Source organism: Thamnophis sirtalis, unplaced genomic scaffold, assembly GCF_051295495.1.
Source record: "Thamnophis sirtalis isolate CommonGarterSnake01/CBP01778 unplaced genomic scaffold, rThaSir2_p1.2 scaffold_5, whole genome shotgun sequence".
NCBI lineage: Eukaryota > Metazoa > Chordata > Lepidosauria > Squamata > Natricidae > Thamnophis > Thamnophis sirtalis.
In genome coordinates, this window is record NW_028261385.1 from 6,975,894 (window position 1) to 7,000,840 (window position 24,947).

General features: G+C 43.6%; 1 protein-coding gene across 1 annotated transcript in view; it reads left to right on the forward strand.

The window, feature by feature from the left end:
- The window catches only part of PIK3C3 (phosphatidylinositol 3-kinase catalytic subunit type 3), a 137,480-nt gene that overhangs the window by 43,431 nt on the left and 69,102 nt on the right, over nt 1-24,947 (forward strand). Inside the window, 7 exon segments of the mRNA XM_087715273.1 lie at nt 236-303; nt 2,278-2,383; nt 7,076-7,192; nt 9,635-9,766; nt 15,609-15,737; nt 18,237-18,306; nt 19,902-19,966. Of these exon segments, the coding sequence (XP_087571399.1) occupies nt 236-303; nt 2,278-2,383; nt 7,076-7,192; nt 9,635-9,766; nt 15,609-15,737; nt 18,237-18,306; nt 19,902-19,966 (687 nt within the window).

Genomic DNA, 24,947 nt, shown 5'->3' on the forward strand with positions numbered 1-24,947 from the left:
GCATGCGCAGTAAGACAGGCAGCAGAAACTCCAGAATCTTCCTCCAGCACAATTAGTAATCCCCTCCCAAATACCATGCCCTCCCTCCCCGTTTCAATGGTAGCCGAAGCAGCAGCAAAACAGAGGCTGACACATGCTAGAAGACTTTTCAGTTCTATTCTGATTGATTGAAATCTTAGATCTCTCAAATTCCTGACTTAAAAAAAACAAAACCATCTTTTTTTTTCCCTTCCAGCAAGACCTTTGTACATTCTTAATATCACGAGCGTGCAAAAACTCCACACTGGCAAACTATTTGTACTGGTAAGTAACCTTTTGAAGTTCTCAGTGCTGAAAATTGTCCCAGGTACATTTTTAATAGAGTTCAGAAACACACAGTTAACAACTATCAATCAGTTGTTGGGTGGTCCATCCCTGGAGGAGTTTAAGAAGAGCCTGGACAACCATTTGTCTAGAATGGTACAGGGTCTCCTGCTGAAGCAGGGGGTTGGACTAGAAGACCTCCAAGGTCCCTCCCATCTCTGTGCTTCTGTTATTCACTTGGTAGGAAGATATAGGAAGGAGTTTTGAACTATCACAAACTGTGACACCTGAGGATTTCATTTTGCTATCCAAACTGTTGTTTCCTCTCAGATGAGACGAACTCTTGCCGGAGTGGTCATAACATTGTTTCAGAAAGTGAATTCCACGCTGCTCAATCTCCGAATAGAACCTTTACCCAGCTTTAATTAAGTAAATACATCAATTTGATTCTAATAATCCAACATGAACAACCAATTAAATATGAGCCCCCAGTGTGCAGCAGCAGCCAAAAAAGCCAATGCAATCCTAAATTGCATTAACAGAGGAATGCAATCAAGATCAAGGGAGGTGCTAATACCACTCTGTAAACCCCTAGTAAGACCACACCTAGAGTACTGCATTCAGTTTTGGCCACCATACTATTTAAAAAAAAAAGTTGAGACTCTAGAGAGTGTGCAGAGAAGAGCAACCAAGATGGTTAGGGGACTGGAGGTTAAAACATATGATGAATATTTGTAGGAACTGGGCATGGTTAGTCTAATGAAGAGAAGGACCAGGGAAGGCATGATAGCAGTCTTCCAATATTTGAGGGGCTGCCACAGAGAGGAGGAGGTCAAGCTATTTTCCAAAGCACCTGAAGGCCAGACAAGGAAGAATGGGTGGAAACTGAGAGAGGAGAGATTCAACCTAGAAATAAGGATAAATTTCCTGACAGGGAGAACAATCAACCAATGGAACAGCTTCTCATTGGAGGTTGTGGGAGCTTCATCACTTGAGACTTTGAAGAAGAGACTGGACTGCCATTTGTCAGAAATTGTGTAGAGTCTCCTGCTTGGGTGGGGGTGGGGGTTAGACTAGATGACCTACAAGATCCCTTCCAACTCTGTTAATCTGTTATTCTACACATGCAGAAGGACAAGCTCTAGGTAATCGTTGACTTGCAACCATTCACTTAGCAACTCTTCGAATTTTGCAATGTCATTGGGAAAAAAAAAAAACCTGGACTTATAAATTGGAATTGGAATTTATTGCACTTATATGCCGCCCTTTTCCCCGGAGGGGACTCAGGGTGGCTCACAATCCAAGTCAGGGAAGGGGATACAGATAAGGGATAAAAAGACAAACAAAACAATACACAATTTAAAAGCACACAGCAATCATACCATTCGAGGGGGGGGGGGCAACAGTTCTTTAGCCCCAGGCCTGTCGGAACAGCCAGGTTTTAAGGGCTTTGCGGACGGCCTGGAGGGTGGTGAGGGTTCGAATCTCCATGGGGAGTTCGTTCCAGAGGGTCGGAGCAGCCACAGAGAAGGTCGCCAGTTGACACTGGCCGGCGGATGGAATTCGGAGGAGGCCTAATCTGTGGGATCTAATCGGTCTATTGGAGGTAATTGGCAGCAGGCGGTCTCTCAAGTACCAGTCCTTTTACTTACAACCGTCACAACAAAGTCATGGGATCAAAATCTGGGTAAAATATTTAATAACTGACATTTATTTGACAGTTGCAGCTTCCAAAAGTCACTCAATGTCTATATGATTCACTTATCAGCTGCCTAGGAACCATGGCAAAAATTTTTTTTTGTAAAACCGGGCATGGCTCATTTAACAAACAGCCTTGCTTAGCATTGGAAATTCTGGTCCCCGTTGTGGTCATAAGTTGAGGACTGCCTGTAGACGTTCCCCTTTTTCCCCAAACTGGTCCTTTGCGGCTGTTTCTCCACCAGTCATCTCAGCTTCTTGTTGTCCCCACGAAAGGTATGTGATTGTGGAGTGCGAAGACCGGGACACACAGCAGAGGGACCCCAAGACTCACGAAATGTACCTCAACGTCATGCGAAGGTTTAGCCAAGCCCTCTTAAAGGTAAGGATTAATTCCCCCCCCCCCCATTGTGCAAGACAGACATTAGAAAAACTACAGACGAGAAGATAATATCTGTAGCTCAGGGTTGAAAGCACCAGAAGGCAAAAAACAATGGACTGAAGTCTCAAAAATTTTTAAATTATGTCAGGGTAAGGATTTAAGAACTGACCAGCTGATAAGACCTCCCTGGATAATAAGCCCAATCGGGCTTTTGAATGCATGCACTACCCCGAAATATATTGCAACACAGCAGCAGCCATGAGGTGACCATGCTCACCACCTCCTGCACCTCAAAAATAATAAGGCCTTCCCGAAAATAAGACCAAATGCTTATTTTGGGGGTCAAAAGAAAATAAGACCCTGTATTATTTTCGGAGAAACACGGTACAATAATGTAATGCTGGGAATGAGTCAGCAAAGTTTTTTGGCTGATATCACTTTAAGAGCCTGTAATAAGAAGAGGCCCTGGGTGGGGTCATATCTCTCTCTCCCCATATGTGTTTCTGTGCTGTAATTGCTGATTGCTGTTCCTTTGAGGTCTGATTAAAGTATGTGTAAGTATATATTCTATATTGACAAAACCACTCTTTAAATATAAACCTCTGTTTACTGTAGTTGCTCCTGGGTTGTCTCACATAGTCACAATGTGCAACTCTGACAAATCATGGCCACTGGACTAACGTTTATTAAAACTGAGATGTTTTGCTACTCATCCAAGTAATTTCTTCGATCAAAATATTTTTTGGGGGTAGACAAGAGTGTTGATGGAATGAACCAACTCTTGCCATTCAGACTGCAGGGAGGGAGGGAGGGGCTTCTCCCCAAAATGAAAAACAATGTGTTAATGAAGACTCAACCATCCAGGCCAACTTTGGTCTAGTTGTCATGATTCAACCTTTTGAAATACTTTTGACCTGGATGGTTGAGTCTTCATTTACACAATGGATGGAAGCTAATCCAGGAGAGAAGCAACCTGCAACTAAGGAGAGACTTCCTCACAGGGAGGACAATTAACCAGTGGAACGGCTTCCCCACCAGAAGTTGTAGGTGCTCCATCACTGGAGGTTTTAAAGAAGAGACTGGAACACTCATTTGTCTTGTTGAAAGAAATGTCCTTCTGGGTTCAGCTCCAAGTGGGGGAAAAGACACTGGAGACATGGAAGCTGCTTGGAAAGATGGTTTTAATGGTGGACAGGATCACACGGCTTGAGCTCCTGAACAGAAAAGGTGATCACATGCTTCAATGTTGGTGGAGAAGAAGAGAAGGGCTGAGGGAGGGGCTTGCTAGGCTTTTTATACCCTGTTTAGTCCCACCTCTCTGTTTCCTGTTCCTGTGTAAGAAATGTATTCTGATTGGTTATCAGACTCCCATGGTGCCATGCAGGGGGCAACTCTCTAGGCTGTGATGAGTTCTCAGATGCCTTGTGGTCAGTTGAGTAATATCCCTTCCCCCTACAGCTGCAGTGGAGGAGTCTATTATGTAAAGTGGGCTAGCTTGGCCTTCTCAATGGCCCATTGACAAAGTGGGGATGGGCAGGAAGCTACAGGCAACTATTCTGTCTTTTAAAGCATGTTTCTTTCTTTTCACATCCAGAGAAATATTCTGCCTTTTCAATATTTCCTAGGATATTTCATTTTTCTGGGAGAGGGCTGGATGATAACTTCCCACAGTCTGAAATGGTATAGGGCAGGAGTGTCAAATTCGAGATCCAGAGGACGGATCTGACCTGCGGGGTGTTTAGATCTGGCCCACGGAGTGCTTAGATCTGGCCCGGGGGCTGCCCTGGAAATAGCGAAGGACTGCCTCTGCCAGAGAAAATGGGCCTTGGGGAGGAGCTGTGTTTTCACCCGCAGAGGGTTGCAGGAGGCCATCACAGCTGAAAACGGAGCTCAGGAGCCTGTTTTTGCACGCAGAGTGCTTGGACCATCATAGGCACCCCTGACATGTGACATCAAATTGGCCACTCCCACCCTGGCCGTTCCTCCCTCCCTCCCTCCTTCTCTCTCTCACTCACACACACACACACACACACACCAAGGTTAAACACAACCCTGATGCAGCCCTCCATATAATCGTGTTTGACACCCCTGATATAGGGTCTCCTGCTTGAGAAAGATGTTAGGCTAGAAGACCTCCAAGGTCCCTTATGGCTCTATTGTGATTGCATTTGGTCCTTGGTGCTCTCTCTGAGCCTGGTGGTTTTCTTGCAGACGTTTCACTATCCAGCTAGGTGACTTCATCAGTGCTGGAAGGGAGTGGGGCTTGCTCTCTATTTAGATATGTATAAGTGGCTTGCTCTGTTAGTGTTGGTGGGGAGCAGTCTTGATAGTCCCTTGATTTGCTGTGGTTTACAGCCTAATCAAGAGTGAAAGAAGGAGAGAGGGGGGAAGGAAGAGAGGGAGGGAAGAGAAAGAAGAAGGAAGGAAGGAAGGAAGGAAGGAAGGAAGGAAGGAAAGAAAGAAAGAAAGAAAGAAAGAAAGAAAGAAGAAAGAAAGAAAGAAAGAAAGAAAGAAGCAAGAAAGAAAGAAAGAAAGAAAGAAAGAAGAAAGAAAGAAAGAAAGAAAGAAAGAAAGAAGAAGAAAGAAAGAAAGAAAGAAAGAAATTTGGTATTTTGGTATTTATTAATACTTATAGGCCGCCCTTTTCCCTGAGGGGACTCAGGGCGGCTTACATAAAATGAGGGGAAGGGATATACAAACAATAACACATACAATACATGAAGTAAAATAATAAGCAACATTCATTCATCATTCGGGTGGGGGCAATTATCTTTGTCCCCAGGCCTGACGGGCTAGCCAGGTCTTAAGGGCTGTGCGGAAGGCCTGGACGGTGGAAAGAAAGAAAGAAGAAAGAAAGAAAGAAAGAAAGAAAGAAAGAAAGAAAGAAAGAAAGAAAGAAAGAAAGAAAGAAAGAAAGAAAGAAAGAAAGAAAAGAAAGAAAGAAGGAAAGATAATGGGAGGAAGGAAGGAAGGGAAATAGAGAGAAAGGAAGGAAGAAAAAAGAAAGAAATAGAAACTAAGAAAGAAAGATAAAGGGAGAAAGAAGGAAGGGAGAGAGAGAGAGAAAGGGAGAGAGAAAGAAATAAAAGTAGAGAGAAAGTAAGAGAGAGAGAGAGAGAGAGAGAGAGAGAGAAAGAAAGAAAGAAAAGAAAGAGAAGGAAAGAAAGCTTTTTTAAAACTTCTGATTTCCCCAGGGTGACAAATGTCTCTTGGTGATGCATTCCTTGGCTGGTTTATCTGAGTTAGTCGTTTCTTTATTGGGATATAAAGTGTACTTCTTGATTGTTGGCCTAGTGTTAATCTGCTTGTCTGAGTGTTGAAGTGTTTTGGTTCTTTTTGTTATGTTTTTGGAGAGCATGCTCCACACCATTCTAGCAGTGATGATGTTACCTAGTTAGGTAATGAAACGTCTGCAAGAAAACAACCAAGCTCAGAGAAGGACCCCTCATTTTAACCCTGACCTGCAAATATTCTCTTCTATTAGTCTTTCATTTATCATGGATTTCCTTGTTTTTCTACAACCCCCCACCGCCCCCCCACCTCCCAGCCTCTCTCAGTGCAAATTGGCTTACATTCACTTTTAGAATGATTGTTATTGACAAAGCTATGGTCAAAGCCAGAAGGTCAGCCAGCCATCGTCTTACTGTGGGCACCTTTGATTGCATTATACATTGGGGGAGAGTGAAGGGTGGGTGGGTGGGTGTGGGTAGGAACAAACATTGATGTGGTGCGAATGTCACAGTTTGTTATCTACTCAGAAAGGAATTGCTAAAAATCAAGAGAACGGCAGAGGAAGGGAGGGAGGAGGGAGAGAAGGAGGGAGGGAGGAAGGAAGGAAGGAAGGAAGGGAGAGAGAAAGGGAGGAAAGAAGGAGAGAGAGAAAAAGAAAGGAAAGAAAGAAAGGTTGGAAGGAAAAAAGATAGGGAGGGAGGGAGGAAGGAAGGGGGAAGGAAGGAGAGAAAAAGAAAAGAAAGAAAGAGAAAGACAGAAAAGAAAGAAAGGATGGAAGGAAAAAAGGTAGGAAGGTAGGAAGGAAGGAAAGAGAAAGATAGGAAGGAAGGAAGGAAGGAAGGGAGAGAGAATGAAAGAAAAGAGGAGGAAGGAGAAAGAAAAAGAAAGAAAGAATGGGAGAAAGGAAGGAAGGAACGTTAGAAAGAAAGAAAAAAAAGGAAGAAAAGAGAAAGATAGGAAGGGAGGGAGGGAGAGAAAGGGAGGTAGGAAGGAAGGAAAGAGAAAGATAGCAAGGAAGGAAAGAAGGGAGAGAGAATGAAAGAAAAGAGGAGGAAGGAGAAAGAAAAAGAAAGAAAGGAAGGAAGGAAAGTTAGAAAGAAAGGAAAAAAGATAGGAAGGAAGAAAAGAGAAAGATAGGAAGGAAGGAAAGAAGGGAGAGAATGAAAGAAAAGAGGAGGAAGGAGAAAGAAAAAGAAAGAAAGAAAGGATGGGAGAAAGGAAGGAAAGTTAGAAAGAAAGGGAAAAAAGAAAGGAAGGAAGAAAAGAGAAAGATAGGAAGGGAGGGAGGGAGAGAAAGGGAGAGAGGGAGGGAGGAAGGAAGGAGAAAGAAAAAGAAAGAAAGTAAAAGAATGGAAGGAAGGAAAGAAAGAGAGAGAGAGGAAGAGAGGGAGAAAGGGAGAGAGAAAGGCAGAAAGAAAAGAAAGAAAAAGGTGTGTTTTTTTTGTCTCCTGATTTACCCAGGGGGACAAATCCGTCCGGGTGATGAGATCTTTGTTGGCTGCTCAACAGACTTTTGTCGATCGGTTGGTCCACCTAATGAAAGCTGTGCAGCGTGAAAGTGGGAACCGGAAAAAAAAGGTAAGGATGCCCAGACAATTATCCACAGGCCAGGAACCAACTTTACCTGTGAGAAGCACCTGAGCGAAAACGAACCTTGGTTCCATGGTCCTCTAAAGTCAATTAAACCTCTCCAGCATCTTTGCTCCCTTGTTACCTGGCTAACCGTCCCCTCCTGTTAAGTTTGGTCCCAGTTCAGCACCAAAAGTCTCAATTTCTTCCCCCCGGAGTGAATGAAAGACCCCCAAACTTGGACCTTCAGCTTCTTTTCCAGAGAATGAAAAAGCAAAGAAAAAGAAACCAAAGTTATAAAAATTCTCAGTATCTCACTTGTATATTAAATATTGAACACCCTATAAACACCTCCCATTTTTGTTTTTGTTTTAAAAATGAATACGACACTCTTGCAAAGGTTTGTGAAATACCCCTGCATGTTGTGTCATTTTTAGATTGATTTTTTTTAAAAAAATAAATGTTCAAAAATAGATACATCTCCAAAATCTTAATATCTTCCGCAAAGCCACCAAGTCCTGGCTGCTCCAGCAGGCTGGGGGGCTTGTGAAACATCCAACCCCACGGAAATTGTGAATGTTGCGTCTTTTTTAAAGTGTTGTCTTTGTCTATTTATCCCCCTTCCCTTGTCTGGTGTGAGCCGCCCGGAGTCCTCCGGGAGTGGGCGGCATACAAGACAAATAAAATGAAATGAAATGAAATATCTGGAAGGATACGACTCAGTCGCCAAGATAGGAAAATTCCTAAGAATAATTCTCTGGAGCAGTTGTGTGACAGCGAGAACAATTAATCTGTGGAACAAGTTGCCTACCGTTGTGGATACTCCAACACTGGAGGTTTTTAAGAAGAGATTGGACAAGGATTTTGTCTGAAATTGTGTACGGTCTCCTATTTGAGCAAGAGGTTGGCGTAGAACCATGGTGGTGAACTTAACGGGTGGCACGCAGAGCCCTCTCTGCGCCAGAGCCGTCACCCGGGGGTGGGTTGCTGCCGGTTTTACTATTTGTAACTCGCGCACGTGCGATGTTCAATGTAAGTTGTTCTTTTGTGCATGCGTGCAAAATGGCGGCAGCCCAATGGCGATGAGGGAACCGGTTCAGGGTTGTGGCAGGCCTGGGCTATTGCCGGTTGGTTCTGCGACCCAGGCCTGAATTCCACTACTGGTTCAGCTAAACCGGGCTGAATCTGGAGCCACACACCTCTGCCGTCGCCTCAGCTCAGCTCCAGTGTGCATGCGTGCGTGCCTCACGCCCCGGCCAGCTGATTTTTGGGTCTCTGCAGCGCATGCGCGGTGGGGGGAGGCAGGGGGCAACATTTTTGCTCCCAGGAGGCTGCAGGGAGGCCTACTAGGCCCCAAATGGGGCATGCGCGGGAGGGGGTCACATGCTCAGTAGAGAGTGCAGAAGGGTTGTGGGCACATGCGCAGGGGCGCGGATTACACAGGGAAAGCGTGTGCGCAGGCGCTTTCGGCACGTGACGCCAAAAAGGTTACAAGATATCCAAGATATTTTTTTTTTAAAAAAATGGGATTAATAATTAATAATGGAAAACTATTTTTGGAACTCTGGATGATTGTTGACATTATGGTCAATTGAAAATATGAATGTATATTATAAACTAATGGGAATTCTTTGTTCTAATCTCGGCTTTTTTTCTTTGGAGATAGGTGATACTATAATACTTGAAAGACTCATTGTTATTTGATATATAATTATGAATTCAAGGAAATAAGGATTGTTGCAAATGAAAGAATATTAATGGGAATTTGAACACACAATGCTCAATGTACTTGAGAGACCGCCTGCTGCCAATTACCTCCCATAGACCCGTTAGATCGCACAGGGTCGGCCTCCTCCGGGTTCCGTCCACCAGCCAATGCCATCTGGCTACCACCCGGGGGAGGGCCTTCTCTGTAGCAGCTCCGGCCCTTTGGAATGAACTCCCCGCAGAGATTCGGACCCTCACCTCTCTCCAGGCCTTCCGGAAAGCCGTTAAAACCTGGCTGTGCCGGCAGGCCTGGGGATGATGAGTTCCCCTCCCCTCTCGACTTGTATGGCTGTATGACTCTTGTGTATTTTAATTACATGTATTGTGTTTGTATCCCCTTTTCCCCTTTTGAGTTGTTCGCCGCCCTGAGTCCCTCCCGGAGAAGGGCGGCATACAAATAAACTAAATCTTAATCTTAATCTTAATGACAGCGCAATATTCAGTTATGTTTAATGCAAAACCAGTGATGTTATTCTTAATCTTAAGAATTAATGCACCAAAACTTGTAACAAAACGACATGCTTGATGAAATGGAGGAAAGTTGTTTTTTTCCCCACTTTTTCTTGCTTTCTTTTGTATGTGTTGCTTTGTTTAAAAAGAATAATAATATATTTTTTTTAAAAAAATGGGATTCTTATTTTCATATAATATATTCTTCCTTTTGCTTGTCTTTTCCTCTCCTAGAATGAGAGATTACAGACTCTCCTGGCAGATAATGAAAAGATGAATCTATCAGATATTGAGCCCATCCCTCTGCCTCTCGAACCCCAAGTGAAAATCAGAGGAATAATCCCCGAGAAAGCCACTCTGTTCAAGGTAACGATACGTACCTGCCTCGCGCTCTGTGTGACCTGGAAGATGTAAATATATCGATGTCTGTGGAAATTCTCAGTCCCCCATGCCATGGTTGCCCCAAAGGTGCTTTTTTTCAAAAGGCAACTGGACTTCCTTTTTCCTTGGAGACGTTTCGCTTCTCATCCAGGAAGCTGCTTCAGTTCTGACTGAATGGTGGAGGATGGAAGGATTTACATGTTCTATGTGACGTGTTATCAGCCTTCCAATATTTGAGGGGCTGTCGCAGAAAGGAGTGGGTTCAGGGGTGAAATCCAGCAGGTTCTGACAGGTTCTGGAGAACTGGTAGTGGAAATTTTGAGTAGTTGAGAGAACCGGTAGCGGTAATTTTGAGTAGTTCGCAGAACCGGTACTGGAAATGTTGAGTAGTTTGCAGAACCGGTAGCGGAAATTTTGAGTACTTAGCAGAACCTGTAGTGGAAATTTTGAACAGTTCCCAGAACTGGTAGTGGAAATTTTGAGTTGAGAGAACCTGTAGTGGAAATTTTGAGTAGTTGAGAGAACCTGTAGTGGAAATTTTGAGTACTTAGTAGAACCTGTAGTGGAAATTTTGAATAGTTCGGAGAACCTGTAGTGGAAATTTTGAGTAGTTCGCAGAACCTGTAGTGGAAATTTTGAGTACTTAGCAGAACCTGTAGTGGAAATTTTGAACAGTTCCCAGATCTGGTAGTGGAAATTTTGAGTTGAGAGAACCTGTAGTGGAAATTTTGAGTAGTTGAGAGAACCTGTAGTAGAAATTTTGAGTACTTAGTAGAACCTGTAGTGGAAATTTTGAATAGTTCGGAGAACCTGTAGTGGAAATTTTGAGTAGTTCGCAGAACCTGTAGTGGAAATTTTGAGTACTTAGTAGAACCTGTAGTGGAAATTTTGAGCAGTTCCCAGAACTGGTAGTGGAAATTTTGAATAGTTCGGAGAACCTGTAGTGGAAATTTTGAGTAATTCGCAGAACCTGTGGTGGAAATTTTGAGTACTTAGTAGAACCTGTAGTGGAAATTTTGAGTACTTAGTAGAACCTGTAGTGGAAATTTTGAGCAGTTCCCAGAACTGATAGTGGAAATTTTGAGTACTTAGCAGAACCTGTAGGGGAAACTTTGAGCAGTTCAGAGAACAGACAAATGCTACCTCTGGCTTGCCCCACAGTGGGGTGGGAATGGAGATTTTGCTGTATCCTTCTCCTGCCATGCCCACCAAACCACACCATGCCCACCAAGCCACCCCCACAGAACTGGTAGTAAAAAAAAAATGAATTTCACCACTGAGTGGGTGTCAACATATTCTCCAAAACGCCCAAGAGCAGGACAAGAAGTAACAGATGGAAGGTTCTGGAGAGATTCAACCTTGAACTAAGGAGAAATTTCTTCATAGTGGAAACAATTAATCCTTCAGAAGTTATGGGTACTCCATCCCTGGAGGTTTTTAAAGAAGAGATTGGACAACCATTTTGGACAACCAGAATCGTATAGGGTCTCCTGCTTAACCAGGAGGTTGGAGTAGAAGACCTCCAAGGTCCCTTCCAACTCTGTTATTCTGTAATATGAAATCTAATGGTGAAGAATGCAACATCAAGTAAGACCACACTTCGAATACTGCATCCCGTTTTGGTCACCACATTATAAAAAAAGATGTTCAGACTGTAGAAAGGGTGCAGAGAAGAGCAACCAAGATGATCAGGGGACTGGAGGCTAAAGCATACAGTTGCATGAACTGGGCATGGCTAGTCTAGTGAAGAGAAGGATCAGGGGAGACATGATAGCAGTCTCCCAATATTTCAGGGGCTGCCCCAGAGAGGATGGGGTGTCAAGCTATTCTCCAAGCCAGCAGAAGGCCAGACAAGGAATCATGGATGGAAACTGATCAAGGTGAGATTCAACCTAGAAATAAGGAGGAATTTTCTGACAGTGAAAGCAATCAACCCTTGGAGAAGAACCCTTCGGAAGTTTTGGGAGCTTCATCACTGGAGGCTTTCAAGAAGAGACTGGACTGACATTTGTCAGAAATGGTGCTTGAGCAGGGGGTTGGACTAGATGGCCTACAAGGTCCTTTCCAACTCTGGTAATCTGTTACTCCACCTCAGCTGCTTTTGATAGTATTTCCATTTGTGCCTGCCTTCTTAATGTCTCCTGCTCAACCCTATATCCCCCTTCAAAGCTAACGTCCTGCAGATGTTTTAGGAATACTTGTTGGAGGAAGAATTTCAGGGAGAGGGAAAGAATTTGAGAAAACAAGATTTGATCACCGTAGGGGTAACAGATTATTAACAAAGTTGGAAAGGACCTTGTAGGTCATCTACTCCAAGCCCCTGCTCAAGTAGGAGACTCAACACCATCTCTGACACATGGCAGTCCAGTCTCTTCTTGAAAGCCTCCAGTGATGAAGCCCCCACAACTTCCGAGGGCAACTTCTATTCCATGGGTTGATGGTTCTCACTGTCAGAAAATTCCTCCTTATTTCTAGGTTGAATCTCTCCTTGATCAGTTTCCTTCCATGATTCCTTGTCTGGCTTCTGGTGCTTTGGAAAATAGCTTGACGCCCCTCCCCTCTGTGGCAGCCCCTCAAATATTGGAAGACTGCTATCCTGTCTCCCCCTGGTCCTTATCTTCACTAGACTAGCCATGCGGCGTTCCTGCAACCGTTCTTCATATGTTTTAGCCTCCAATCCCCTAATGATCCTGGTTGCTCTTCTCTGCAAGAGTTTACTGCTTTAACATTCATTATGTGATGGCAAGAGAGATCAAGGACTAGGTCATGTCAAGCTGATAAATACATTTATTTGCAGAGGCTAATTGATTCTCTCCCCCTCCCCCCAATTCTTCTTCTTTTTTTTTTTGGTGAGAGAAATTGCCAGCTAAACAAATTAGGGTTGGGTTTTTTTCCCCCCACAAAGGGCATTTAAAATGGAATTGCCATCTAAGTTAATTAGGGAAGAGAGTTAATTGCTTTAAAGTTCTCCTCCATTTGTGTCCTCCCCCCACTTTAGAAAACAATGGCTGTGGCCTCCACCCCCACCAATTTCCATTCAATTCCAATTACATTATTGTGCCCTTTTAAGTAGCATTGAAATGTTCAAAAACAGATGCAGGAGACAAATGAATGGAGTTCTTTTTCCGTTATAGTAGACACAAATGTTGATATTCTCCAGAGTCGAACCCAGGTTGCCAATTATATTGGCTTGGATCTTTCTTTCTTTCTTTCTTTCTTTCTTTCTTTCTTTCTTTCTTTCTTTCTTTCTTTCTTTCTTTCTTTCTTTCTTCTTTCTTTCTTTCTTTCTTTCTTTCTCCCTCCCTCCCTCCCTCCCTTTCCATTCCATTCCTTTCTGTTCCTTCCTTCCTTCCTTCCTTCCTTCCTTCCTTCCTTCCTTCTGTCCGTCCGTCCGTCCGTCCGTCATTATAAAAGATACAAATGTTGATGTTCCCCAGAGTAGGACCCAAATTCTACCTGCCAATTTTATTGGCTTGGATTTCCTTCCTTCCTTCCTTCCTTCCTTCCTTCCTTCCTTCTTTCTTTCTTTCTTTCTTTCTTTCTTTCTTTCGCTCCTTCCTTTCCATCATTCCCTTTTTACCTCCCTCCTTTCCTTCTTTTCTTTCACTCCTCCCTCCCTTCTTTCCTTCCTTCCTTCCCTCCATCCCTTCTTTCACTCCTCTCTCCCTTCCTTCCTTCCATCCTTCTTTCCTTCCTTCCCTTCCTCCCACCATCCCTTCTTTCTTTCACTCTTTCCCATCCTTCTCTCTTTCCCTCCCTCCCTGCTTTCCTTCTTTTCTTTCACTCCACCCTCTCTCCCTTCTTTCTCATATTTCTGTCTGTCTGTCTCTTTCTGTCCATCCATCCATCCATCTATTTATCTATCTGTTTTATATCCTACCTTTATGATTTTTGCAAATAAGTCAGGGCAATGAACCTATGCGACCATTGAGATGCTGCTGTGGTCGTAAGTGTGAAGAAAAAAACAAACCCCAGTCTTAAGTCATTCTTTTTCAGCAGGGCTTCAACTTGGAATGCTCACTAAATGAATGGTTCATTGAACTAAATGAACCGAGACCTCTCTGGATTTATTTTACTGTTTTCTTTTGCCGATTCCCGTTTAGTAGGAAGTCGATAAGCCCGCCCTCATAAAGGCAGGATGTTAAATAGATAGATATAGATAGATGATAGATAGATAGATAGATAGATAGATAGATAGATAGATAGATAGATAGATAGATAGATAGATAGATAGATAGATAGATGATAGACAGACAGACAGACAGACAGACAGACAGATAGATAGATAGATAGATAGATAGATAGATAGATAGAGAGATAGAAGGATGATAGAAAGATGATAGAAGAGATAGATAGATAGATAGATAGATAGATAGATAGATAGATAGATAGATAGATAGATAGATAGATAGATAGATAGATAGATCATAGATAGCTAGATGAGAGAGAGAGATAAGAAGGAAAGAAGGAAGGAAAAGAGAGAAGGAGAAAAAATGAAAGGGAAGAAGAGATAGTTATATAGGTTCATTTCCCTGTTGTTTGCAAAAATCATAAAGGCAGGATGTAAAGTAGATGATAGATAGATAGATAGATAGATAGATAGATAGATAGATAGATAGATAGATAGATAGATAGATGATAGATAGATAGATAGATAGATAGATAGATAGATAGATAGATAGATAGATCTTAGATAGCTAGATGAGAGAGAGAGATGAGGAAAGAAGGAAGGAAAAGCTAGAAGGAAAAATGAAAGGGAAGAGATAGTTATATAGGTTCATTTCCCTGAGTTATTTGCAAAAATCATAAAGGCAGGATGTAAAGTAGATGATAGATAGATAGATAGATAGATAGATAGATAGATAGATAGATAGATAGATAATAGATAGATAGATAGATAGATAGATAGATAGATAGATAGATAGATAGATAGATAGATAGATCGATCTTAGATAGCTAGATGAGAGAGAGAGATGAGGAAAGAAGGAAGGAAAAGCTAGAAGGAAAAATGAAAGGGAAGAGATAGTTATATAGGTTCATTTCCCTGAGTTATTTGCAAAAATCATAAAGGCAGGATGTAAAGTAGATGATAGATAGATAGATAGATAGATAGATAGATAGATAGATAGATAGATAGATGATAGATAGATAGATAGATAGATAGATAGATAGATAGATAGATAGATAGATAGATAGATAGATCTTAGATAGCTAGATGAGAGAGAGAGATGAGGAAAGAAGGAAGGAAAAGCTAGAAGGAAAAATGAAAGGGAAGAGATAGTTATATAGGTTCATTTCCCTGAGTTATTTGCAAAAATCATAAAGGCAGGATGTAAAGTAGATGATAGATAGATAGATAGATAGATAGATAGATAGATAGATAGATAGATAGATAATAGATAGATAGATAGATAGATAGATAGATAGATAGATAGATAGATAGATAGATAGATAGATAGATCGATCTTAGATAGCTAGATGAGAGAGAGAGATGAGGAAAGAAGGAAGGAAAAGCTAGAAGGAAAAATGAAAGGGAAGAGATAGTTATATAGGTTCATTTCCCTGAGTTATTTGCAAAAATCATAAAGGCAGGATGTAAAGTAGATGATAGATAGATAGATAGATAGATAGATAGATAGATAGATAGATAGATAGATAGATAGATAGATAGATGAGAGAGAGATGAGAAGGAAAGAAGGAAGGAAAAGAGAGAAGGAGGAAAAATGAAAAGGAGGGATAATTCCTCTCAACGGAAGTTCCTCCCAAGTAGTTACCTCTTAGACCATTGACAAGTTTGAAAGCCTTCTTTTTTCCCTTCTCTGATCAGAGTGCCCTCATGCCTGCTCAACTCTTCTTCAAGACCGAAGATGGGGACAGCTACCCTGTAATCTTCAAACACGGGGACGACTTGCGTCAAGATCAACTCATCCTCCAGATCATCTCGCTGATGGACAAGGTGATGTTTTGCAGTGTAGTTAGAGGAGATGGAAGAGGGTGAGGGGAATCTATTAAATGTTTTAACAGAGATGGAAAAGGACTCGGTCCCATCCAGAACAAGTATTAAAGTTATGGGAGTCCTTGGTGCTGCCTGAGCAGGGGGTTGGACTAGAAGACCTCTAAGGTCCCTTCCAACTCTGTTATTCTGTTATATCTGCCAGATCAAAATGACACTTATAGGGCAGGGGTGTAAAGCACAAGGCCCACAGGCCCGATCCGGCCCACGGGGTACTTAGACATGGCCTGCACGACGACAGTGAAGGACCGGCCCGCGGTGCCTCTGCCAGCGAAAACGGAGCTCGGGAGAGCTCGCAGAAGGTTTCAGGAGGCTGTCGCAGCCGGAAACGAAGCTCAGGAAGGCCACGCATGGCTCTCCCAAGCTCCATTTTTGTCAGCAGTGCGCTCAGGTCACCACAGGTGCCTCCCTGTGATGTCGACCTGGCCACACACACACAGACACACACAGACACACACACCAAGGTCAAAGACAACACCCCTCAATAAAATCAAGTTTGACACTCCTGCTATAGGTCAGGGATGGCTAAACCTTTTTGCTATCACGTGCCAAAATTGGGAGGAGTGTGGGGGAGAGAGGGATGTCCGTGCGTGGGCCCATGCCCATAATCCTGTTTTTTGCCCTCTCCAAACTCCAGACCCTTTCTAGGAGCCTGGGGAGGGTGAAAAAGACCTCTCCCCTCCCCACCAGAGGCCCTCTGGAAGCCGAAAATGTCCGATTTCCGGTCGGATCGGAAGGTCCGTTTTTCGCTCTTCCCAGGCTCCTTTCTAAGAGCCCAGGGAGGGTGAAAATGGCCTTCCCTACTCCCACCCCAGAGGCCAAAAACAGCCAAAAAACCAGCTGGCATGCCAAAGCTGAGCTCGCGTGCCCACTGATATGGCTCCATAGGTTTGCCATCACGGCTATAGGGCACTGCACACCAGAACAACTAGACACAAGGACAGTATTTTCCCCCATGCCTTCCCTCTGCTAAACAACTCATTCCCACAGCACTATCAAACTATTTACTAAGACTGCATTACTATTCCTCTTCTCATCTTTCCTATTACCTACGGGATCTCTTTTTTTACAAATGATTAGAACTTAGTTGCTTGTATCTTTAAGACTTATATATTGCTTCATTTAGTTTCCTAGTGCGATTTATTAAGTCGATAGCTTATTTAATATCCTAATGACTACCGCTTAAGTGTTGCATCTTACGATTTAGGATGAATGTATTTTTACCGTGACTACGATTGTGATTGATTGCTTATAGCTTTTTTTTATTATTGAATTTTTTTTAAAAAAAAAGCTTTTGCAAATATTTACCTCCCCTCTACCCCTGACCCCCCCAACCTTCTCCCCCCCCCCCCGACTTCCCAGAACAAATACAGGGTATACATCTTTAACAAAGATGTTCTAAAATAAACTTAAAGAAAGTTAGTATCATCTTTCATTTGAGCTTTAACTCCTCTTTTGTTAGGCTAACTCTAAACAAATTATATCATTCCTCGCTTGATCAGTCGTAAACTATCTGGAATTTCTTAGTCCCGTATTTATTTTGAATATAATTAATCCATCTTCTCCACTCCAGTTTATATTTCTCATTTGAGTGGTCCTTAAGATATGCTGATATTTTAGCCATCTCTGCTAAGTTTGTTACTCTTAATGTCCATTCTTGAACAGTAGGCAAATCTTCCTTCTTCCAGTATTGCGCCACCAACAGTCTTGCTGCTGTTATTAAGTAAAAAATCAAGTTAGTCTCTATAACAGTACAATCAGTAGTTATACCTAACAGGAATAACTGAGGGGTAAACTTTATCCTCTTTTTAAGAACGTTTTGACTAATCCACCATATTTTTATGCAAAATGCTTTAACCTTTTTACAAGTCCACCATGTATGGTAATATGTAGCATCAACACAATCACATCTCCAGCATTTAGTATATTGCTCCATTTAATTTCCTAGTGTGATTTATTAAATCAATTGCTTATTTAATATCCTAATGAGAGAGCTGAGGTGGCGCAGTGGTTAAATGCAGCACTGCAGGCTACTTCAGCTGACTGCAGTTCTGCAGTTCGGCTGTTCAAATCTCACTGGCTCAGGGTTGACTCAGCCTTCCATCCTTCCGAGGTGGGTAAAATGAGGACCCGGATTGTTGGGGGCGATATGCTGACTCTGTAAACCGCTTAGAGAGGGCTGAAAGCCCTATGAAGCGGTATATAAGTCTAACTGCTATTGCTAACTGCTAATGACTACCGCTTAAGTGTTGCATCTTACGATTTAGGATGAATGTATTTTTACCATGACTACGATTGTGACTGATTGCTTATAGCTTTTATGAACACTGAGAGCTTATGCACCAAAGACAAATTCCTTGTGTCTCCAATCACACTTGGCCAATAAAGAATTCCGTTGTTGTTTGCAAATGTCTGATTGCGATCCCCATTTTTAATCCTTAGCTCTTACGCAAGGAGAACCTGGATTTGAAGTTGACACCCTATAAAGTGTTGGCTACGAGTACGAAACACGGTAAGAGTGTTTCCCCTTCCTCCTTCATCTTCTCCCTCTCTCCCCTACTTGGAGGAGTAAAAAAAAAAAAAAAAAAACAGGTAGTTTTCGACTTAGGACCACAGTGAAACCTTCCTATGACAGTTATAAGTTGTAAAACCGGGCTCTTTGCGCCCGTCATTAAATAAACACCCTGGTTGTTAAGCAAACACTGTGGCCATGAAGCGAACATTGTGTGAAGTTTCCAAGAGTTGACCTAATTAATTTATGAGCCTTGAGACAAGGTTCAAAAAAACCCCATTCATTTATTAGGACTAACGTCTTGGCACGGACTTCTGTGGAGCCGAAACTAAATCCCACTTAATGGCATCTGAACTTTACCCCCGTGCCCCCCTCCCTTCTGCCTGAAGTCATCAATCACATTCTCCAACAGGACGTTATGGCAATGTTCAGGACGTGTCTGTGTGTTTGTGTTTATTAGTCTTGTATGCCGCCCACTCCCGGAGGGTTCCACCACAAAACTGCGTTCGACTAAAGGGCGCTCGATGAAACCGCGTAGCTGACGTCATCACAGCGCGACAACAGCACGGAGAAAATAGCACGCTGTAAATGCTAAGCCTAAAATTAACCCCTAAACCTAATCCTAAACCTAACCCTAAACCTAACCCTTAACCTAACCCTAAACCTAACCCTAAACCTAACCCTTAACCTAACGCTAAAACTAATCCTAACCCTTAATCTAACCCTAAACCTAACCCTAACCCTAACCCTAACCCTAAACCTAACCCTAACCCTTAACCTAACTCTAAACCTAACCCTAAACCTAACCCTTACCTTAACTTGAATTGGCTTGCTTTCAAAGCGCTATTTAAAGCGCCCTTCTTTCTCCGCGCTCGCTGTTGTCGCCCTGTTGATGACGTCAGCGACGCGCTTTAATCGGGCGCGCTTTAATCGAGCGCGGTTTTCTCGTGCCACGCTCCCGGAGGACTCCGGGCAGCTTACAATAAAAAGGGGGAAGGGAATAAATAAGACAAACAACAATTTAAAATACAACATTCATAGTTACGGTGGGGCTGGATACTTCAACAGCCCCCAGCCTGCCGGAGCAGCCAGGACTTAGTGGCTTTACGGAAGGCCTGGAGGGTCGTAAGGGTCTGGATCTCCACGGGGAGCTCGTTCCATGCACATTCACATCCCAGTACAGAAAGATGAGACTTTTACTCTGGTCAAAAGTATGCATGGCATTCCCCCCACCCCACCCCCTCCTCAAGTTGATAGTAGTCATGGAATCACTTTAGATGTTGACATATTGCAGTCATTAAGCGAAGCAATGCTTCAGTATGGATGTGGTTTTGCCAAAAAGAAAGGTGGGTTTTAGCAAAACCGTTGTTAAATGAGGTTGCGTGATGACTGGATACCACAAATGGCCATAAATGCAGGCACTGTCAGGGTTCCAAATAGCATCCAAAAGTAAATCAGACTCCTAGGCAAAATATCGCTCAAAGTTCCAATTTGAGCCATGTTGGCACATCTGGGAAAATCCGAATCTGAAAACTTCCCGGTTTTCCCCACCCAGTTGAAAGTTCAAAATCCTATTTTCCTTTCTGCTTCTCCAGGTTTCATGCAGTTCATCCAGTCGGTACCGGTGGCAGAGGTCCTCGCTACGGAAGAAAGCATCCAGGTGGGTCTTCTGCAGTGGTGGGTTTCAAAATTTTTTAGAACCTCTTCTATAGGTGTGGCCTGCTTTGTGGGAGTGGCTTGCCAGCCATGTGACTGGGTGGGAGTGGCTTGTCAGCCATGTGACTGGGTAGGAGTGGCTTGTCAGCCATGTGACTGGGTAGGAGTGGCTTGCCAGCCATGTGACTGGGTAGGAGTGGCTTGCCAGCCATGTGACTGGGTGGGAGTGGCTTGCCAGCCATGTGACTGGGTGGGCATGGCCAACCTGTAAAATGTGGTGAAACTCACTTAACAACACTCTTGCTTAGCAAGAGCCAGATTTCCTTAACCATTATGTCACCTAGCAACCACACTGCTTAGCAACAAGTGTCCTAGTCCCAATTGTGGTTCTAAGCAGGGGGGGAGGGGGGGTTTCCAAAATTTTTAGCAAGGGGTTCTCTGCCTGGTTGGTGGGTGGGCGTGGCCATGGTGGGTATGGTCTAGTCAGCCTTTTACATCACACCTGGGGTGTGTGTGTGGCACCCTCCAGGCTTTCCGCAAAGCCACGAAAACCTGGTTGTTTTGGCAGGCCTGGGGCCGATGAATTTCCAGCCCCACTTGAAATGTTGTGACTGTTGTTGTTTTTTACTCTGTTTGTCTTTTGTCTTATTTGTATCCTCTTCCCCCCCCCTTGGTTGTTAGCCGCCCCGAGTCCCTCGGGTGTGGGGCGGCATACAAATTAAATAAACATTCAACATTCAAATAAACATTTTTGCCCTCCCCAGGCTCTGGAGGCTCGCCCTGAGTCTCCGGGAGGGCGAAAATGCCCTTCCCAGACTCCGGAGGCCCTCTGGAGGTCGTAAACGGGCCTGGTGTACCCAAACTTCCAGTAGGCCTGTTTTTCGCCCTCCCTGAGTCTCCGTATGCGCCCTGCACTTACCTGCATCCAAAACGGTCCACGTGGAGACCCCTGGGAGGCGCGGGCCCAGCCAGGAGTGGGATTTGGGGGTTCTCCAAACTGCACAGAATTCTAGCTAGAGATTCTCCCGAACCCCTGCAACCCCCCCCCTCCCCAGCAGCCCACCTTTAAGTCAAGGAAGTAAAACCTCCGTATCTCTCTTTTGCAGAACTTCTTCCGGAAATATGCGCCGAGTGAACTGGGCCCCATGGCATAAGTGCGGAAGTCATGGACACCTACGTGAAAAGCTGTGGTAAGCATTGGTGCACAGGGAGTGTGGTGCAGTTCAGCAGGCAGGAAAGTAGCCAGGTGTATTTTGACCAGTGGTCTCCTAAAAACTCTGCAACACTTGTGTCACTTACGGAGAGATTGGGAATCCTTAGAAGCTGTGGGATAAAAGAGTTGGGACCTTGGAGGTCTTCTAGTCCAACCCCCTGCTCAAGGAGGAAACCTTATACCATTCCAGACAGGTGTTTTTTCCAATCTCTTCTTAAAAACGTCCAGTGTTGGAGCATTCACAACTTTTGGAGGCAACTTCTGTTCCACTGATTAATTCTTCTAACTGTCAGGAAATTTCTCCTTAGTTCTAAGTTGCTTCTCTCCTTGATTAGTTTCCACCCATTGCCTTCAGATGCATAAAATTTAATAGAATAACAGAATTGGAAGGGACCTTGGAGGTCTTCTAGTCCAACCATCTGCTTAGGCAGGAAACCCTACACCACTTCAGACTGATTAATTCTTCTGTCAGGAAACTTCTCCTTAGTTCTAAGTTGCTTCTCTCCTTGATTAGTTTCCACCCATTGCTTCTTGTCCTGCCTTCAGATGCATAAAATTTAATAGAATAACAGAGTTGGAAGGGACCTTGGAGGTCTTCTAGACCAGTGTTTTTCAACCACTGTGCCGCGGCACACTAGTGTGCCGTGACATAGTGTAAGGTGTGCCGTGGGAAAACACTTTATATATAGTCAATATAGTCACAGAGTTAATTTTTTTTAACATTTTCTAATGGTGGTGTGCCTCGTGATTTTTTTCATGAAAAAAGTGTGCCTTTGCACAAAAAAGGTTGAAAAACACTGTTCTAGACCAACACCCTATACCATTCCAGGCAGGTGGTTGTCCAATCTCTTCTTAAAAAAAACTCTAGTGATATAACACCACAACTTCTGGAAGCAAGTTGTTTAACTGATTAATTGTTCTCACCGTCAGGAAATTTCTCCTTAGTTCTAAGTTGCTTCTCTCCTTGGTTAGTTCCCATCCATTGTTTCTCGTCCTGTCCTCGGGCTCTTGGAGATCCTTGGTGATTCTGAGTTTGGTAGTTTTATTGCAGAACATTTCATTACCCAACTAGGTAACGTCATCAGTGCTAGCAAGGACCCCACAGGTTTCTGACAAAATAATCTAACGTGCTTCAGTTTGGTTTTGATCTTCTGGGGGTTTTAACATTTACAGGGAGCTATACTACTTCGTTTTGTTTTACTTTTCAGCTGGTTATTGTGTGATCACATATATACTTGGAGTTGGGGACAGGCACCTGGATAATCTTTTGCTCACCAAAACAGGTAAAGAATTTGCTTTTGGGGGGGGGGGGGGCAAATGTTGAGGCATCTTGACTGCACCAAGAAAACCATGTCCTTTTGAAATTGTGTGTCTTTGCCTATGAATGCAAGCCTTGTTAAAGCTATTGTCAGCATTCCAAATATCATCCACAATTAAATCAGAGTCCAAGGCAAAGTATTGCTCAAAGTTCCAATTTATTAAGAGAGCCATGTTGGCACATCTGGGAAACCAAATCTGAAAGCTTCCAGGTTTTCCCCACCCAGTTGAAAGTTCAGGATCTTGCCCCCACACCAGAGGTGGGTTCCTACCAGTTCGCACCTATTCGGTAGAACCGGTTCGTCAAATCTACCAAACCAGTTAGAAGAGGTTCCACCAGTGGACCCGGAGAGCAGGCCACACCTACAGAAGAGGCTCCAAAAATTTTTGAAACCCACCACTGGTCCTTGGATATGATTATTCTACACTATCATGCTCCTATTTATAAAACTCAGTGCCTCTGTGAAAGGTAAGGATGACTACTGCGTTTTTGGCGCAATCAGAACATTGCGTGTGTTGAAGTTGTTTTAACGCAAATCAAAGATGCCTTTAAAAAAACAAGTTTACATCCTATTCTTATGCATGCCAGTGCTGTGTGTGAGGTAATTTAAGGTGGTTCTGACAAGTGTCGTCGGCATCTTCATATCCGGTCACATGGGTGGCAAGCCACTCCCATCCGGTCACATGGGTGGCAAGCCACTCCCACAAAGGAGGCCACACCCACAGAGTATGTTCGAACAATTTTTGAAACCCACCACTGCCCCACACCCACCAGCCCATCACATGGTCTAATCACCCACTGCCATGCTGGCAGTTCCACCCATCCAGTTCCGGTCAGGTGCAGAGGTGCAAAGACAAAGGATGACCTTGGCTTTCTAGAAAGAATGTTGTTATGGCTACATAGCATCTAACCCCATACAATCCCCCCTCCCATTTTCCCACCATAGAAAAAGGCATAGTAGAATAATAGAAAGTGTGGCAGGCCAAAGACCCAAAAGAAAAAATGGCTGCAGGCCTGACAGGGATTTTAAGACTGTTACAAAATTGCCTGAAACTATTGGAACTGCATAGTATTTTAAAATATATATATATTTGCATTGAAGGCAGAATTAACAAGGCATAACTTGTGGATTTAACTTTTTTTTAATAAAACGGGATGATTGTAGCGTTCAGCCAAGCAAACCTTTGCAGTTTCATTTCCGTTTTGCTAAATGCTTTATTTGGCCATTATAGCAATAGCAATAGCAGTTAGACTTATATACCGCTTCATAGGGCTTTCAGGTCTCTTTAAGCGGTTTACAGAGTCAGCACATCGCCCCCATAAACTGGGTCCTCATTTCACCCACCTCGGAAGGATGGAAGGCTGAGTCAACCTTGAGCCGGTGAGATTAGAACCGCTGAACTGCAGATAACAGTCAGCTAAAGTGGCCTGCAGTACTGCACCCTAACCACTGCGCCACCTTGGCCATTGTGACTCGCATTCTACGATTTCCCTGCCACCCCCGTTGTGTGACTTGGGGCAGGGGCAAAACACAGAAAAGACGAAATTGCAATCGACGGATGAAATTGATAAAGGTGTCGTGGTCCCCGTCGGAGTCTGAATCTGCGGGGGGAAGATGAGCTGGAACAAGATCCGACAGAGATCTCAGAGGAAACTGGAGAAGAGCAGAGTCAGTCCGGAGAGGGATTTTCCGTGGCACGACAAAACCGCGGTCCACTTAAGCGCGCCCGATTAAACCGCATCGCTGACGTCATCAGCAGTGCGACAACAGCGACCGCGGAGAAAAAAGGGCGCTTTAAAAAGCGCTTTGAAAGCAAGCCGATTCAAAGTTAAGGTAAGGGTTAGGTTTGGGGTTAGGGTTAGGGTTAGGTTTGGGGTTAGGTTAAGGGTTAGGGTTAGGTTTAGCGTTAGGTTAAGGGTTAGGTTTAGTTAGTGAGGTTAGGTTAAGGGTTAGGTTTAGGGTTAGGTTAAAGGTTAGGTTAAGGGTTAGGTTTAGGGTTAGGTTAAGGTTAGGTTTAGGGGTTAGGTTTAGGGTTAGGTTTAAGGGTTAGGGTTAAGGGTTTAGGGTTAGGTAGTTTAGGGTTAGGGTTAGGTTTAGGGTTAGGTTAAGGGTTAGGTTTAGGGTTGGGTTTAGGGTTAGGTTTAGGGTTAGGTTAAGGTTAGGTTTAGGGTTAGGTTAAGGGTTAGGTTTAGGGTTAGGTTTAGGGTTAGGTTTAGGGTTAGGTTTAGGGTTAGGTTTAGGGGGGTTAGGTTTAGGTTTAGGGTTAATTTTAGCTTTAGCATTCCAAGTGTGCTTTTTTCGTCGCGCTGTGATGACGTCAGGTACGCGGTTTCGTCGAGCGCACTTTAGTCGAACACGGTTTTGTGGTGGAACCAGATTTTCAGGATTAGAAAGACTTGCAGACAGGAAAAAGCAGGAGAAGCAAAGCTCAGGCGAAGAGCAAGGACCCCACC